The following is a 12837-nucleotide window of genomic DNA, read 5'->3' as shown; positions in this document are numbered from 1 at the left end:
GTTCAAAACAGCCAGTGTGTTAATATCTGATTGCTAGCATGACGCGGTGCGTAAAGTGAAACTCTGCTGTGAAGTCACGCGACACCCCAGAAGAAAAAGTTGTTTAGTTCCATTTTCAGCCTCAGGACGCTGCTGAGCAGTGACTGCTCCAGAAATGTACGTAATAGATGTCACTGTGCCATCCAACATGTGAGGAAAGCATAGTTTTAAGATTTGTTAACACCAACAGGTTCGGTACGGTACAGGCCGGTATACATTTTTTCCATTTCCACAGGCAAATAACTGGAAGGGGACCAGAATATCCGACGCAAATCGTCTTACTTTTTGGGACGCTTCTGTTGGGGCCCCAATCTTACTGATCCGACCACAAAAGGTGGAACTTGACACACTGCGGTCAGCTGATTGGTTGAAAAAATCATCACCTTCTGTGTGTCTGCGCCAAGAACAATCAGGAACATCTCAATGTTTAAATATAAGGTGGATTATTTATTGTTTAAAGCCACATGCCAAGAAGAAAGAACATCAACTGCTGGATGTCCAACATTCTTCTCATCTGTTTTCTGTCGTTTTCTTCGTTGTAATTCAAGGTTTCGCACTGCTATGACATCACGCTGTTATGTAGCTGACACGTTTATCGCTATCTGGCTGAAACACTGCCTACCGGGTAAAGGTACGGTTGGCTGTGGAAGCGTAACAGAGACCAGGATTTACCAAACCAAACTGCCCCGTACCAACCCAGACCTGCTAGTGGAAATTAGGCTTTAAGGTCGGAAAGTTACATATCGTGTCTTTAAAGGGTAACACATATTTCCAACAGCCAAAAATCTATCATATTGAAAATAACTCATTTTTTGTTTCTCTTCTCATAAAACGGTGACATCACATCACCAAACTGGTATTTAAAGGGTTCAAATTAATTAGATAATTATATATTTGGTCTTTTTGATTAGGATTGAAGTTGATTTAGTGATTTCCGCAAAAAACGCGGGGAAAATGTTAATCTGTCGTTTTTTATAGCTACGAGAGTAGTATATTAACACTACCGACAAGGGTTAAGAGATCAAATTCTTTGTGGTATTTTCCAATACCTCATTCTTGTACACAGTCATTTAAACAATATCAATAAATATGGGTAAAAATAAAAAAAAAACAATCCTTAAAATGTGCTGCTGAGAGGGACGCCAGGAAAGTTGAGGTGCACCCAAATCTTTTGCCAGTGTACTCAAAAAGTTAGGAAATTAGTCTGAAGAGTAGAGCTGTTCGTACCAAAAATGGATTTTTCTTTTCATTAAAATATGAATTTGTCTCTGCAAACAACATTGGTAACGTGGCGCAGCAGGAAACTGTTGAAGGGGGGAACTTTTTCACTGTTGCACCACTAAACATGCTGCAGAGCGGCTGTTATTGAAGATGCTGAGCTGTGAAACTGGACGAGCTAAACTACAAAATCCAACCTAGAAAATACTGTAAAAGTCTGACACGCTTGGTCGGTTTTATTTGTCCTCGTTCTCTTGTCTGACACGTCAATTAAAATCTAATTAAGTTTTATTTATCGAGCACTTTTCGTATATGAGTAGCACAAAGTGCTTTACATACATGAATCAACAACATACTGGTCATGTGATCACGCCTCTTCTGTCACCTGTTTTTCCAAATGTAAAAAGACGAAAGAAAAGCATCAACATTTTACATTTTTCCTGTTAAATTAATTTTCAGTTTTCATGGCATCTACTTTAGACGTCTTGTTTGTTTTTCTTGCTAATATTTAGTCACATTAGAGTGATGTCATCCTCTGTAGCCACTGGCATCATCATTTCTTTAAATGTTTGGCACGACATGCAGTAATTATAACCTTCTGGCTTGTTTTCTAATTATTTGCATGGATGTCGGTTTCTTCTGTAAATGTTTAATAGACCATCCGTTTGTTTTATTCTGTCCTCAGTTACTGTGTATAACTTAACATTGACATGAATGTCTGATGTTGGATGCATTTCTGTGCCTGTTGTTGTGTTTTGGATGGATTTGTCAGAGTGAAGCCGAATTACTACTTTTATATTTTGAAGGATTTTAAGGTCAAAGCACAGCTGCAATTATGATAAAATACTGCAGAGTTTTCTCTCTGTAATTTGTGGTGTTGCTTTTTGTTTTAACGAACCATTTACTGACCTAACATTTATAGTGAGAGCATGTTTGAAGACTTAGACTGAAGTTGAATAATACAAACAACCATCTCCTCTCAGAGAAGACTTGCATCAGTGCAAACATGAGTTTGGACCAGAAACTTCAGAGAAGCGTGTTAGTAGGTCCTGGTATGCCTTCCATTCTTGAGTAAACCTTTCAGCTGAAACTAATATTGCATTACTGACCACATGAAGTAACATTTAACCATTTAATGTGCATGCATGTTGTGATTAACTAACCTTGGACATGTAATCTCTTTCATCTCCTTTAATTTACACAATTTACCTGACAGCATTTTTAAATGAGGCTTGAATCTCTGTTTATTTTGGTTTTATTTGGGATTATTATGTGGGAGTGCTAATTTAAATGAAACCTTTTTATATTAAATAGCGGGAAGTGATTGGTAGTCAACGCTGAGAATTATTAGCAAGCTTTGTGTCACCCCTGCTGTGTGTTAACCAACTGTCTGGTCCCCTTTTCCAAGCTGGAGCACCCTTTGGGTCTGGAGGCCGATGTGATGCCCCAGACGAAGAGGCTCGAACTGGTTAGTTCTCAAGCACAGAGCTTAACAAAGAAGTACCAGGAGACCAAAGAGCTCCTGAAGCTGCAAGAGCTGAAAAAGCGCAATATGCAGGCACAGCTTGGCCTCACGCTTTCTCACCTCCCCATCAAGGAAGCTAACTTTTCTGAGCCCCAAACAACGTCCACACCAGAAGGTCCTCCCCCTGAAACTGTCCAGAAAGCAGTGAGCTTCTTGCTACGGGACAGCACTGAGGCCATTCAAGAACTAGAAGACCTTGTAACTGGTAAAACTCTGACTCTGAAGGAGTTGGGAAGAGTGGTAAAATTCCATAGCATCAATCAAGAAACCACAGGAAAGCATGAGCTTCAGAAGCTCTTGGAGAGTTGGAAGTCCCAGCAGGAAATAGAAAATGAAATGATTAAAAAGAGTTTAGCCAGAGCAGGAGAGACCATACGAGAATATGAAGCCCGTCTTCTAACCATGGAGGACATTATGGGAAGAGTTCAGAAGCAAAGTTTTGAAAGCCTAAAGAGCCCCTACGGTCCCCTGTCCAAAATCGAAAACCCCTCTGAGACGAGCGACATGACGATTGGACTGCTCTCTCAGAGGGTTGAACTTTTAACAGGTGAAAATAGTGCCCTAAAACAACGATGTCAGGAGATAATAAATCAGCTGACGGAGGCCGACAGAGAAATAGACAGACTGAAAGCCGAACTCATCAGCCAGCAGGGCGGCAAACAGCATCATCTCGTCGTTGAGGAGCTGAAAAGACTGAAGACGGAGCTGGCTGAAAACCAAGCTAATGCCATCGACCGGGAGTATTATGAGAGAGAACTGAACGAGAAGTCTTTGAGACTTCATGAAGCTCTAGTTACCCTGGAGGAACTCGGCAGCACCCTTAAAGACACTGAGAAGAAGTTACAATTAAAGGAGGCCACGCTCATAGGTCTGGGCTTCCAGGCCGACTATGAGGACGAGGAACTGCACCCGGAGAAGGAACAGCTCAGAGAGCTGCTTGAGGCTTCAGAAGCTAAGGTTCTGGAAGCTGAGGCCAACGTTCAGTCTGCAGAGAAACGCTGTAGGGAGCTAGAAGCCAGGAACAACCAACTAGTTGCACTGAGTCAGGAAATCGAGAAAGCCGGCAGGGAAAAGTTAGCAGAAGCAGAAAATGAATCAAGGATGCTTCGAGAGAGGTTAGAAATTAAGTTGGGTAAAGATGGACAGGATGATGATGCAGGAGAGAAGCAGGTCGACGATAAAGGACTTCTAAAGCAAGTAGTAGATATGTTTGAGATGAGGTCTGAAGCTATAAATAAGGTTTTAGTAATGTTAGCAAAGGTAGATGTTGATGTAGAGAGGATGCTCTGTAGTTTAAGAAGCACTTTATTTGATTCTTTGAAAGAACAGCCAGTTTTCATGAGTGGAAAAGACATGAGGTTGGTGTTAGAGTGGGAGTTCTGGAGCCAGATAGCTGAAACAAAACCTTACGAAAGCAGACAAAACTGTGAACCAGAGCTGGTGGAGCAGGTATTAGCTCAGAAAAACCTGCTGCTCTTGAATAGGAAGGTGTGTTCGCAGGCAGAAACTGAGACGGACATAGTCACAGATTTTACATCAATGTACAGCTGGCTCGACGACAACACCAATGCCCTTATTTTTAAACAGTTGAGAGAAACCTTGGAGGTGAAGGCACATGACTTGAAGCAAATTGCTTCTAGTCTGAAGCTGAATAAAGATGAGGAGCTCTTGTCTTTAGCTCGAGCCAGAGCTGGGGTTGGGCCAGAACACTATCTGCTTGAATCTCTTAAAGAAGCGTTCACAGCTTATGTGATGATTAGACTGAAAGCTCAGCATGAGAAGGAGCTAAAGCAGAATCAGACAGACGTTCAGACAGGCAGCTTGAAGTGTCTCAATTGCCCTAAATTGAGAGAATTTGCCAGTGAGCTCCAGTCCAAACTGGAAGAGCTCCAGAATCAACTGTCTAAAGCCTGTTTGATGGAAGTGGATTCTACAGAACTGGTAGCCAGGCACAAGAAGGAGCTACAAGATGTCAAAGATGGCTATGAGCAGGATGCAGAAAAGTTGAGGCAGGAAGTCGCAAAAGCCAATGATATGATGCGCCTTTGTTCAGAAGAAAATGTTAAAGAGATCGAATCGTTGATGAGCTGCATGGAGAACCTGAAGAAGCAGCACGAGATGGAGAGGAGAGACCTCGTGGAGAGGTTTGACCGGGAAATGGAAGAGCTGAGAAGCATGATGAGTCCGGCAAACCCAGACAGGAACGCCAGAGACGAGCAAGCCCCGTCGCATCCTTCCTCCGCCCAGACGCCGACCCTGAGGGAGCGCATTCAGGAGCTGCTCACCCAAGTCTCGGTCATGACCGAAGAGATGAGGCGGCGCCAAGAGCTGGGTGACGTAACCACTCTGCGGCTGAAATACGAGAGAGACCTGGAAAACCTGAAGGTGGAAGCGCTCCTTGTCCTTACCGTCCTCCCATCTGTGATGCCTTGTTTTCCTTTGTGGCATTCCCAGATTCCCCTTCCTTCCCCCTACATTTACTCCCCATCCTAACCCTGCTCACCTTTCTCTCGCTCTTTGTCCCGTAAACTACTTTTCCTCTGTGTTGCATGAAAACTAACCTCTTTCTAGGGCTTACGTAGCCGTTGCTGTAGCTGTACACTGAGGAACTCATTTTGCTTGTTTCATCACCATCAGTTCTTATAAACTGATCAAATTCATCAGTCAAGAAAAGATTCAAGATTCTGTTTAGACTACAACACATAGCCCCATCATCCTGAGAAATGAGTTCCTCTGTTTGTAGATCCACGTCCCTGTGATCTGAACTTCAATTAGTGTCAAGCAATGAACTGACCCTTTGCAACATGTCAAAAGTTCATCAGATTTTTGCGTTTTTATCTCATTTTCCTCGGCTTTTCTTACTAACAGTTTAACTCGATGCCCTGCTTTACTAAACAATAATTAAAGATCACTTTTTTCAGTTTCTTGACTAAATAATCATAATTTTTGGTCCACTTACCAGCTTTTTCCTGGACTATCAGTTGCATTTCTGCTGTCTGTAGGTAGTTTTCAGACATGACTTGTTTGTAGGATAACCGACCTCAGAGCCAACTGTTTTTGCTGATGAAGTCCTGGAAAAAGCTGAAAAGTAGACTTTGACTTAGATTATTTTCTCAAAATGCTGTACTAGAAAATATTTACTGTTGATAAAGGGTCACTTTTCTCCTTTTAATTGCACATTTTCTCACTTACCTTTGTTCTAGGTTGCCAAGCAGATCATTTTTAAAGGTTTGATGCTGCAGATGGTTAAAGTATCTGCAGCAGAAGCGTTTCCACACTTCGGAGGATGACTATGCTGCTGCTGAAGGTTTAGCTGAAATTTTTAAATGAGAACCCAATTAAACATTGCAGGCTTTAAAATCTCTGCCAATCAAATCCAGGCTGCTGCATGGCTGAGAAGCAGAGGTTCGTGGGAAAGTGTGTTTCAGTGTAACCGAGCCTTTAAGCTGTGGTTGGCTTGAACGCAGCTTAAAGGTTTTAGGGTTGCGGACATTTGTGAATTTAAAAGATGAAGCTGGAGGTCCTCTGTTCCCATGGAAAGACCTGCGTTTCATCGTCACATTAGACCATTTGACTTCTTGAGGCTGTTACATACTCCGCAAGAAGCGTGAACTTTTGGGAACAAAATGACGTTGTTTTCGTCTCTCAGACATGAACGGGGACAGTTCTCAACACATCAGCTGAGCAGAACTTTCTTCTCATGGGGCTCCGAGAAGTATTGGTCGGACATTTGAGGGCGCCGTAGTTAACGCAGAAAAGAATGAAGCGGAAAGTTGTGGCTTCCGCATTTGCCCGGATATGAGGCTGAACGGATAGTTTTATAAAACAGCTGATCGAGGTGGTGAGAAAGTACGGAAATGTAAACAACATGTGGGATTTAAAGACACGGACACTGCTGCATGCACCACCCCACGCTGCCACAAACTGTGTTTCTTGTTAAATATCAAGTAACCTGGTCAGCTGTTGCATTGCACATAAAAACACAGACATCCCTCCTGCAATAACCCCAGCAAAGCTTCTCTAGAAGGACCGGACCAATACGTCCTTGCAGCCTCGAGAACAATAACAAAGTTCTCGCTTCTTGCAGAGTATGCAACAAGCCTTAAGCACTGTTTCCACCAAGGGGGGCGACTTGGTACAGTGCAGGATCACTCGGTACTCATCTTTTTGCATTTCCACAACAAAATACTTTACAGGGTGCCAAAATATTTTGTCAGCCTTATCCTACTTTCTTGTGACCCTTCTGTTGGGGTCCCAATCATACCCATCTAACCCTAAAGGGCTCCACGCTTGAACGATTGCAATCAAAAGAATCGTCACTTCCATGTGACTCAGTAATAAGAAAAAAGTGGGAGCAATGCCTTGTTTTTTAAAAAAAAAAGTAATTACATATGTTAATTGTTGTTTAAAGCCACAAGCCAAGGAGAAAGAAGACAAGATGCGGGATGTCCACCATTCTTCTCCTTCGTTTTTGTGTCGTGTTCTTCTTCGGTATAAATCAGGGGAGGTGTCGCACCCCCATGACATCCTGCTATTACGTACCTGACAGATCCATCGCTGTTTAGCTTAAATGCAGCCTACAGTTAAGAGTATGATTGGCTGTGGCAATGCGACTGAGATCAGGCTTTATTGAACCAAACCGTTCCATCCTGAGCATTTTATTTTGTTTCCACAGGTAAAAACCTGGAAGGGTCCCAGAATATCCAAGCCGTTGAACTTTTAATGGACCCTTCTGTTGAGGTCCTAATCTTACCAATGCAGCTTTAGATGGTGGAGCTTGCAATCTGTTGATTGGTTTAAATAATCATCATTTCCTGTATGGCAGCACTAATAACAAAGCAGGAGCAGCTCTGTGTTTAATATACGGTGGATTTTTGTTGTTTAAAGCCACATGCCAAAAAAAAGGCAAGCCGCTGGATGTCCACCATTTCTCCTTCTTCGTTTCTGTGTCGCGTTCTTCTTTAGAAGTCAAGGAAGGTGTCGCACCGCTATGACATCACGCTATGACATCACGCTTTTACATAGCTGACACATCTATCACAATCCGGCTGATAAACTGCGTACTGGGTAAAGGTTGGCTGTGGAAATGTACCAGATCAGGATTTATCAAACCAAACCACTGTGAGCCAGACCCTTTGGTGGAAATGAGGCTTTATTGTCCTGCTTTAAGCCCCAGACTTATTTATTATTTATCTTTTGCAGGAACAAACGCATGGTTTGATTTTTTTTTTAGGGGTAAAAAGAAATTTAATAGCTTAATAATTTCCTAAAGCAGTTAGCTTGAGTAGATTTTAGGGGACATATCTCCAGTTGGTGGAAATGATCTATTTTTTGGCATTCATTAACAGTTAAGTATTCATAATAATCTAGTTTTACACCTATCAGATGCTCAGATAGTCAGGTTTGTCTGTGAGTAGTGAGTCTAATCCAGGACATGTTTATACACCAGATAAATCCAGGTCTGATGTCAGAGCAGGAAGTTCATCCTTGCTCCGTGGTGGTGGGGGAGGGGCAGCTTGGTTCCTGGGGGGGGTGCCAGCAACGAGAGTTATTCTCCTGTCTGTCCACACCAAGCTGGCCTCAGTGGTGTCGTACAGCACAGATGCCTGCAGTGTCTCAGATGTCCGCTTTTCTCTTGTTTCAGTCCGTCAGTGTCGGCATACATCTCTAAGATTTGGCCTGTAGTCTGATTAGGATTTGTACTGAAAGTGTAGTTTAGAATAAGGAGTTTGGATGTAAACAGGAAATGGCAGCTGTTCTTTCTTAAACCCCCCTCTCCAATTGTCTGGTCATTTCTTCAGCGTAGTGCGTATCCTGTTGTTCCCTTTAACCTGATTTGTCCTCACACAGGCTGAATGCGCTCATGGCCGACAGGCTCTTAACTTTATTAAGTGGAAATAAATTGATGCTGCTAACTGGCTTGTATTACATGAGAGCTTGTAATTTGCTCCTGTTCAGCTTATTTGAGCAGGAGAATCTGATCCATGTTCAGATGACTGGTAAACTCACAGCTCTACCCCGCTTTTTGTTGCAGGCCACCTGTGAGCGGGGCTTCGCCGCCATGGAGGAGTCCCATCAGAAGGTGATTGATGAGCTGCAGAGAAAACACCAGAGAGAGCTGGAGAACCTGCAAGAGGAGAAGGAGAGGCTCCTGGCGGAGGAGACGGCAGCCACCATCGCAGGTAAACACTGAACAGAAAACATGTCAAAGGAATACCTCCTCTACTATCAGCTGGTCTTCGAGCCGTTCTTGTTTCTGATATTTCAGCTATCGAAGCGATGAAAAACGCTCACCGGACAGAGCTGGAGAAGGAGCTGGACAAGGTTCGCAAGGCCAACAGCAGCGCAGAGAATGCCGATATGGACGAGATCCGAAGACAGCACGAGTGAGTTTGACTTCACTTCCTGTTATAAACACCAAGCTGTTTACAAGCAGAACTAAAGACGTCTACGACTTTCCAAGATGATTAACCAACATGTATAACTCGTTAAGGTCCATCATGGGCACATGCTGGATAAAAGTCTGTTTATTCGTCTCTGGTAGTTCTGGTTAGCGACGTCAACAGCCATCATTTCTGTTAGATTTAAGTCTCACTCAGGCCTATTGCACATGTACAGTGTGTCAGTGTCCACATCACCATCCACATTGGTTCTGGACATAAACCCGTCCATACAGAGAACAGTTTTTTTTTAGAACTAAAAGAGCAGAGAGATTAAAATGAACGGGGAGCTCAGTGCATCATGGGATGTCCCTCAGCAAATAAAGGATGGCTAAACCACCCCTAACTATAAGATTTGTCTAAAAGGAAGGTTTTAAGCCTAATCTCAAAAGTAGGGTGTCTGCTTCCAGAAGCCAAACTGGGGGTCTGATAGCGGAAGGTTCTGCCTCCCGTTCTACTTTTAGAACCTCTAGGAACCACAGAGTGAAGTACTCTGTTGGGAAAATCTGGAACTATGAGAGCTTTACGATCCAAGATGTTGAGCGGTGAAAATAGAAGGAGAATGTTCAGCAGTTTGCTGCATCAGCTTAGCTACAAACATGCTTTAGAGAAGCAAGAATGTCTGAAACTAAGCTCAGCACTCTCCACATCCTCAGGTAAAACTGGAAAGATGGAGGACGCTTGAGTCAGATGTTATGTGTAGACGTCTCTGCTAGTACTCACTACGACAAAAACAAGAGATGGATCAAGTTAACAAAAGTCATTTCAACCTAAAAAGACAAAGCTTGGTTCTGATAAGTTCTGTGGAGAAAGATGGATTTAGAGCTGCGATCATAATATTAGACAATAAAAGTGTTTTAGGCAGTTGTCATGACATTGAAATAGACTATTCTTCTGCTCCAGTAGTTCTTCTTAATCGTTGGAAAATCTAGTTAACACTCAGTCATACATGGGAAAAGAAAAGGAAATAACATCAAATACCGTGAAACAGGCATAATTTTGACACATCACAGGCACAGAGACACATTTGGAACAACAAGCTTAGAAAGTAGTGATGCACACAGTCAGTGTGGGGATCTAAAAAACACTGAAGTAAAATTTTCAGCTGTAATTCATACGCAATCCCAGAAAAACGAAATATTTTCCGTTTGACATCAGGATGAATGACAAGGCCCTCCTCTTTTCAGCAGCTCATCCTAATCTTTTAACGTTAAAACGTGCACAAGCTTTCGTAGAATAGATTTTTTTCCTCCGATACCAGCTTATTTCTTCTAGAATCGATCGTCATGGTCAGTGTTGATATTTTAGTAATTTAGGGTAAATTTGAAGTACAATACAGTTGTTAATTGTTTAACACATAAACAACAAAACAATAACTTATGCCACATTAAAAAGCCTAATTTGTCTCAGCTATAGAAGCTAATTTTGGGTTTATAGGTGCCTCGTCACAGGGGTTGACATAATCCACCAAAAACCACTTTATCCTCCTTGTTTATGAAGATTCTGGCCGTTTTCAAGCCTTACATTAAGAGAATGACCTGTTTGATAACCACACGCCGTACCAGTGGGTGGTGGTAATGCACCGACCGCTAAGAAAGCAAGAAGAAGAAGAAGCGGTTGCCTCTGTGTCATGTCTCATTGTGACCAGAGTGGAATGGAGGAAGGCTGCTTTTAAAGTGATTTTCCACATGGATTAAGTTTTAGTACAAAGTATTGGATCTATGTTGCCGATACCAGCTTGAATTTTACTTTGTATCATATCAAACTTCACACCTCAATCATGACTTGCTATGACATGCATGGAGGTGCCTTCCTCCCTCCTGCTCTCATACTTCACATGGTGGCATGTGGAAGCAAAGATCCCTAAGGATGGATCATAAGGGGGGTCAGGGTGAAGCAGCTGTGTGACACATCTGTGCAGACGTGTCAGGGCGGTAACGACTCCTGAAGCCATGCTGCCGGTGTTTTTTCCTCTCAGCGTTGCTCGGCGTTGTGTTTCAGGGAGGAGCTGTGTTCCTTCCAGCGGGAGATTGAGGTGCTGTCGGAGCAGTATTCCCAGAAGTGCCTGGAAAACGCCCACCTGGCTCAGGCACTAGAGGCCGAGAGGCAGGCCCTCAGGCAGTGTCAGAGAGAGAACCAGGAGCTCAATGCACACAACCAGGTACGCAAGCACACTCGCTTGGAAGCAAAAATTTACTCAGAGACTGTTGAAACTGTTGTCACACATTGGGCATGAAAATACACAAACCAAAATGTTTTGAGCTTCTTCTTTGGGTCGCGTTCAGGAGCTGAACAACCGTCTGGCAGCAGAAATTACAAAGATGCGCTCCATGACATCTGAGGAAGGATTGGGAGACACAAACACCACGATACAAGGAAAGGAGCTGTATGAGTTAGAGGTAAGGTTCAGTTAATGAGATGAAATCTGAAAACAAGTCTCTGCTGGTGAGGTTTGAAGCAGCAGCTGTTTCCCCTCAGGAAGCAGCTGTGGAAGCTACTCCAGCTCTGACCTTTTCCTCTTCTTCTCGTCCAGGTGATGTTAAGGGTGAAGGAGTCTGAAGTTCAGTACCTGAAGCAGGAAATCAACTCCCTCAAAGACGAACTCCAGGCCGCCCAAAGAGTAAATTTTAATCTTTTTTTTCCCTCACGGAGGCAAATGCAGAAGGTGAAATCCAAGAATTAGAAGCTGAAAGAGGAATTCTGTGTCTGACGAGCCAAACAATGTGTTTCCAGGACAAGAAGTATGCAACAGATAAGTACAAGGACATCTACACGGAGCTGAGCATTGTCAAGGCCAAAGCGGAGCGGGATCTTGGCCGGCTCAAAGACCAGCTGCAGCTGGCTCACGAGGCTCTCGGCGAGCCGTCGCCGGAGGACGTGGAGCGAGGAGGATACGGTAGGAAAGCACGCTCGGGAATGCGTCATGTGCCACATCGAAACAGGTTTATTTTAACTTCAACCTACACATTATCCCCTAACAGATATCATGAAGTCCAAAAGTAACCCCGACATCCTGAAGATGGCGGCTGCTGCAGCCAAACGCTCTGAGCGCAACCTGAGGTCGAAGGTAGGTGAAGATGGCGGCGAGTCATGTGAGGAGTTCCCACTGATCCACCACCCATTACATCCCTGCTGAAGCAACAACACATCATCCGACAGATCAGACCCCTTTTCACCTCTCAAACCCTGAGAAGCACTTCCCAGTCACATGCTGCCATCTACAGGATGCATGCAGCAGTGCATGCAGCAGTGCATGCCCATGGCTGCGTTCTACTGATCCCCTCTCCCTCCATCTGAAGTGCAATCTGAAGAGTTTTTGTTGCAAATGAAACGCCGCAGTGGTCTAACACACACTTGCTGGTGTGTTTTGTTTGTTTCTCCCCCCCTTCTGTCCTCAGTCTGTGAATCGTGACATGCCATGGGACAGTTAGGGCAGCTGAGGCCTCCTGTCCATTCTCCTTTAGGTAAACCAGACTCACCCACGGGTGGTTTTAACACACCCTGCTGTCCTTCACGCCAAAGACCCAAGTCACTACTGCACATTAGTATGCACAGATACGCCACAGCTGGTAAAATAAGCATGGAACATGTCAACATTTTTCCAGTAAATATAGA

The 12837-nt window shown here is 43.6% G+C and overlaps 1 protein-coding gene across 3 annotated transcripts in view; it reads left to right on the top strand.

Annotated features, from left to right (window-relative positions):
* Window positions 1-12837, top strand: part of LOC121632152 (myosin phosphatase Rho interacting protein) — a 63282-nt gene that overhangs the window by 48182 nt on the left and 2263 nt on the right. Inside the window, exons 16-24 of one of the 3 annotated variants that reach the window (XM_041973360.1) lie at window positions 2666-5167; window positions 8817-8964; window positions 9051-9168; window positions 11224-11383; window positions 11508-11621; window positions 11756-11842; window positions 11956-12118; window positions 12204-12289; window positions 12621-12686. In XM_041973360.1, coding sequence (XP_041829294.1) covers window positions 2666-5167; window positions 8817-8964; window positions 9051-9168; window positions 11224-11383; window positions 11508-11621; window positions 11756-11842; window positions 11956-12118; window positions 12204-12289; window positions 12621-12653 — 3411 coding nt within the window. In that variant the 3' untranslated portion in view covers window positions 12654-12686. The remainder of the gene's footprint in view (window positions 1-2665; window positions 5168-8816; window positions 8965-9050; window positions 9169-11223; window positions 11384-11507; window positions 11622-11755; window positions 11843-11955; window positions 12119-12203; window positions 12290-12620; window positions 12687-12837) is intronic. The other 2 variants (XM_041973359.1, XM_041973361.1) reach the window with 2 other exon arrangements.

This window comes from Melanotaenia boesemani, chromosome 21 (genome assembly GCF_017639745.1).
Source record: "Melanotaenia boesemani isolate fMelBoe1 chromosome 21, fMelBoe1.pri, whole genome shotgun sequence".
Lineage (NCBI taxonomy): Eukaryota > Metazoa > Chordata > Actinopteri > Atheriniformes > Melanotaeniidae > Melanotaenia > Melanotaenia boesemani.
This window is presented reverse-complemented; position numbering and strand designations above follow the sequence as displayed.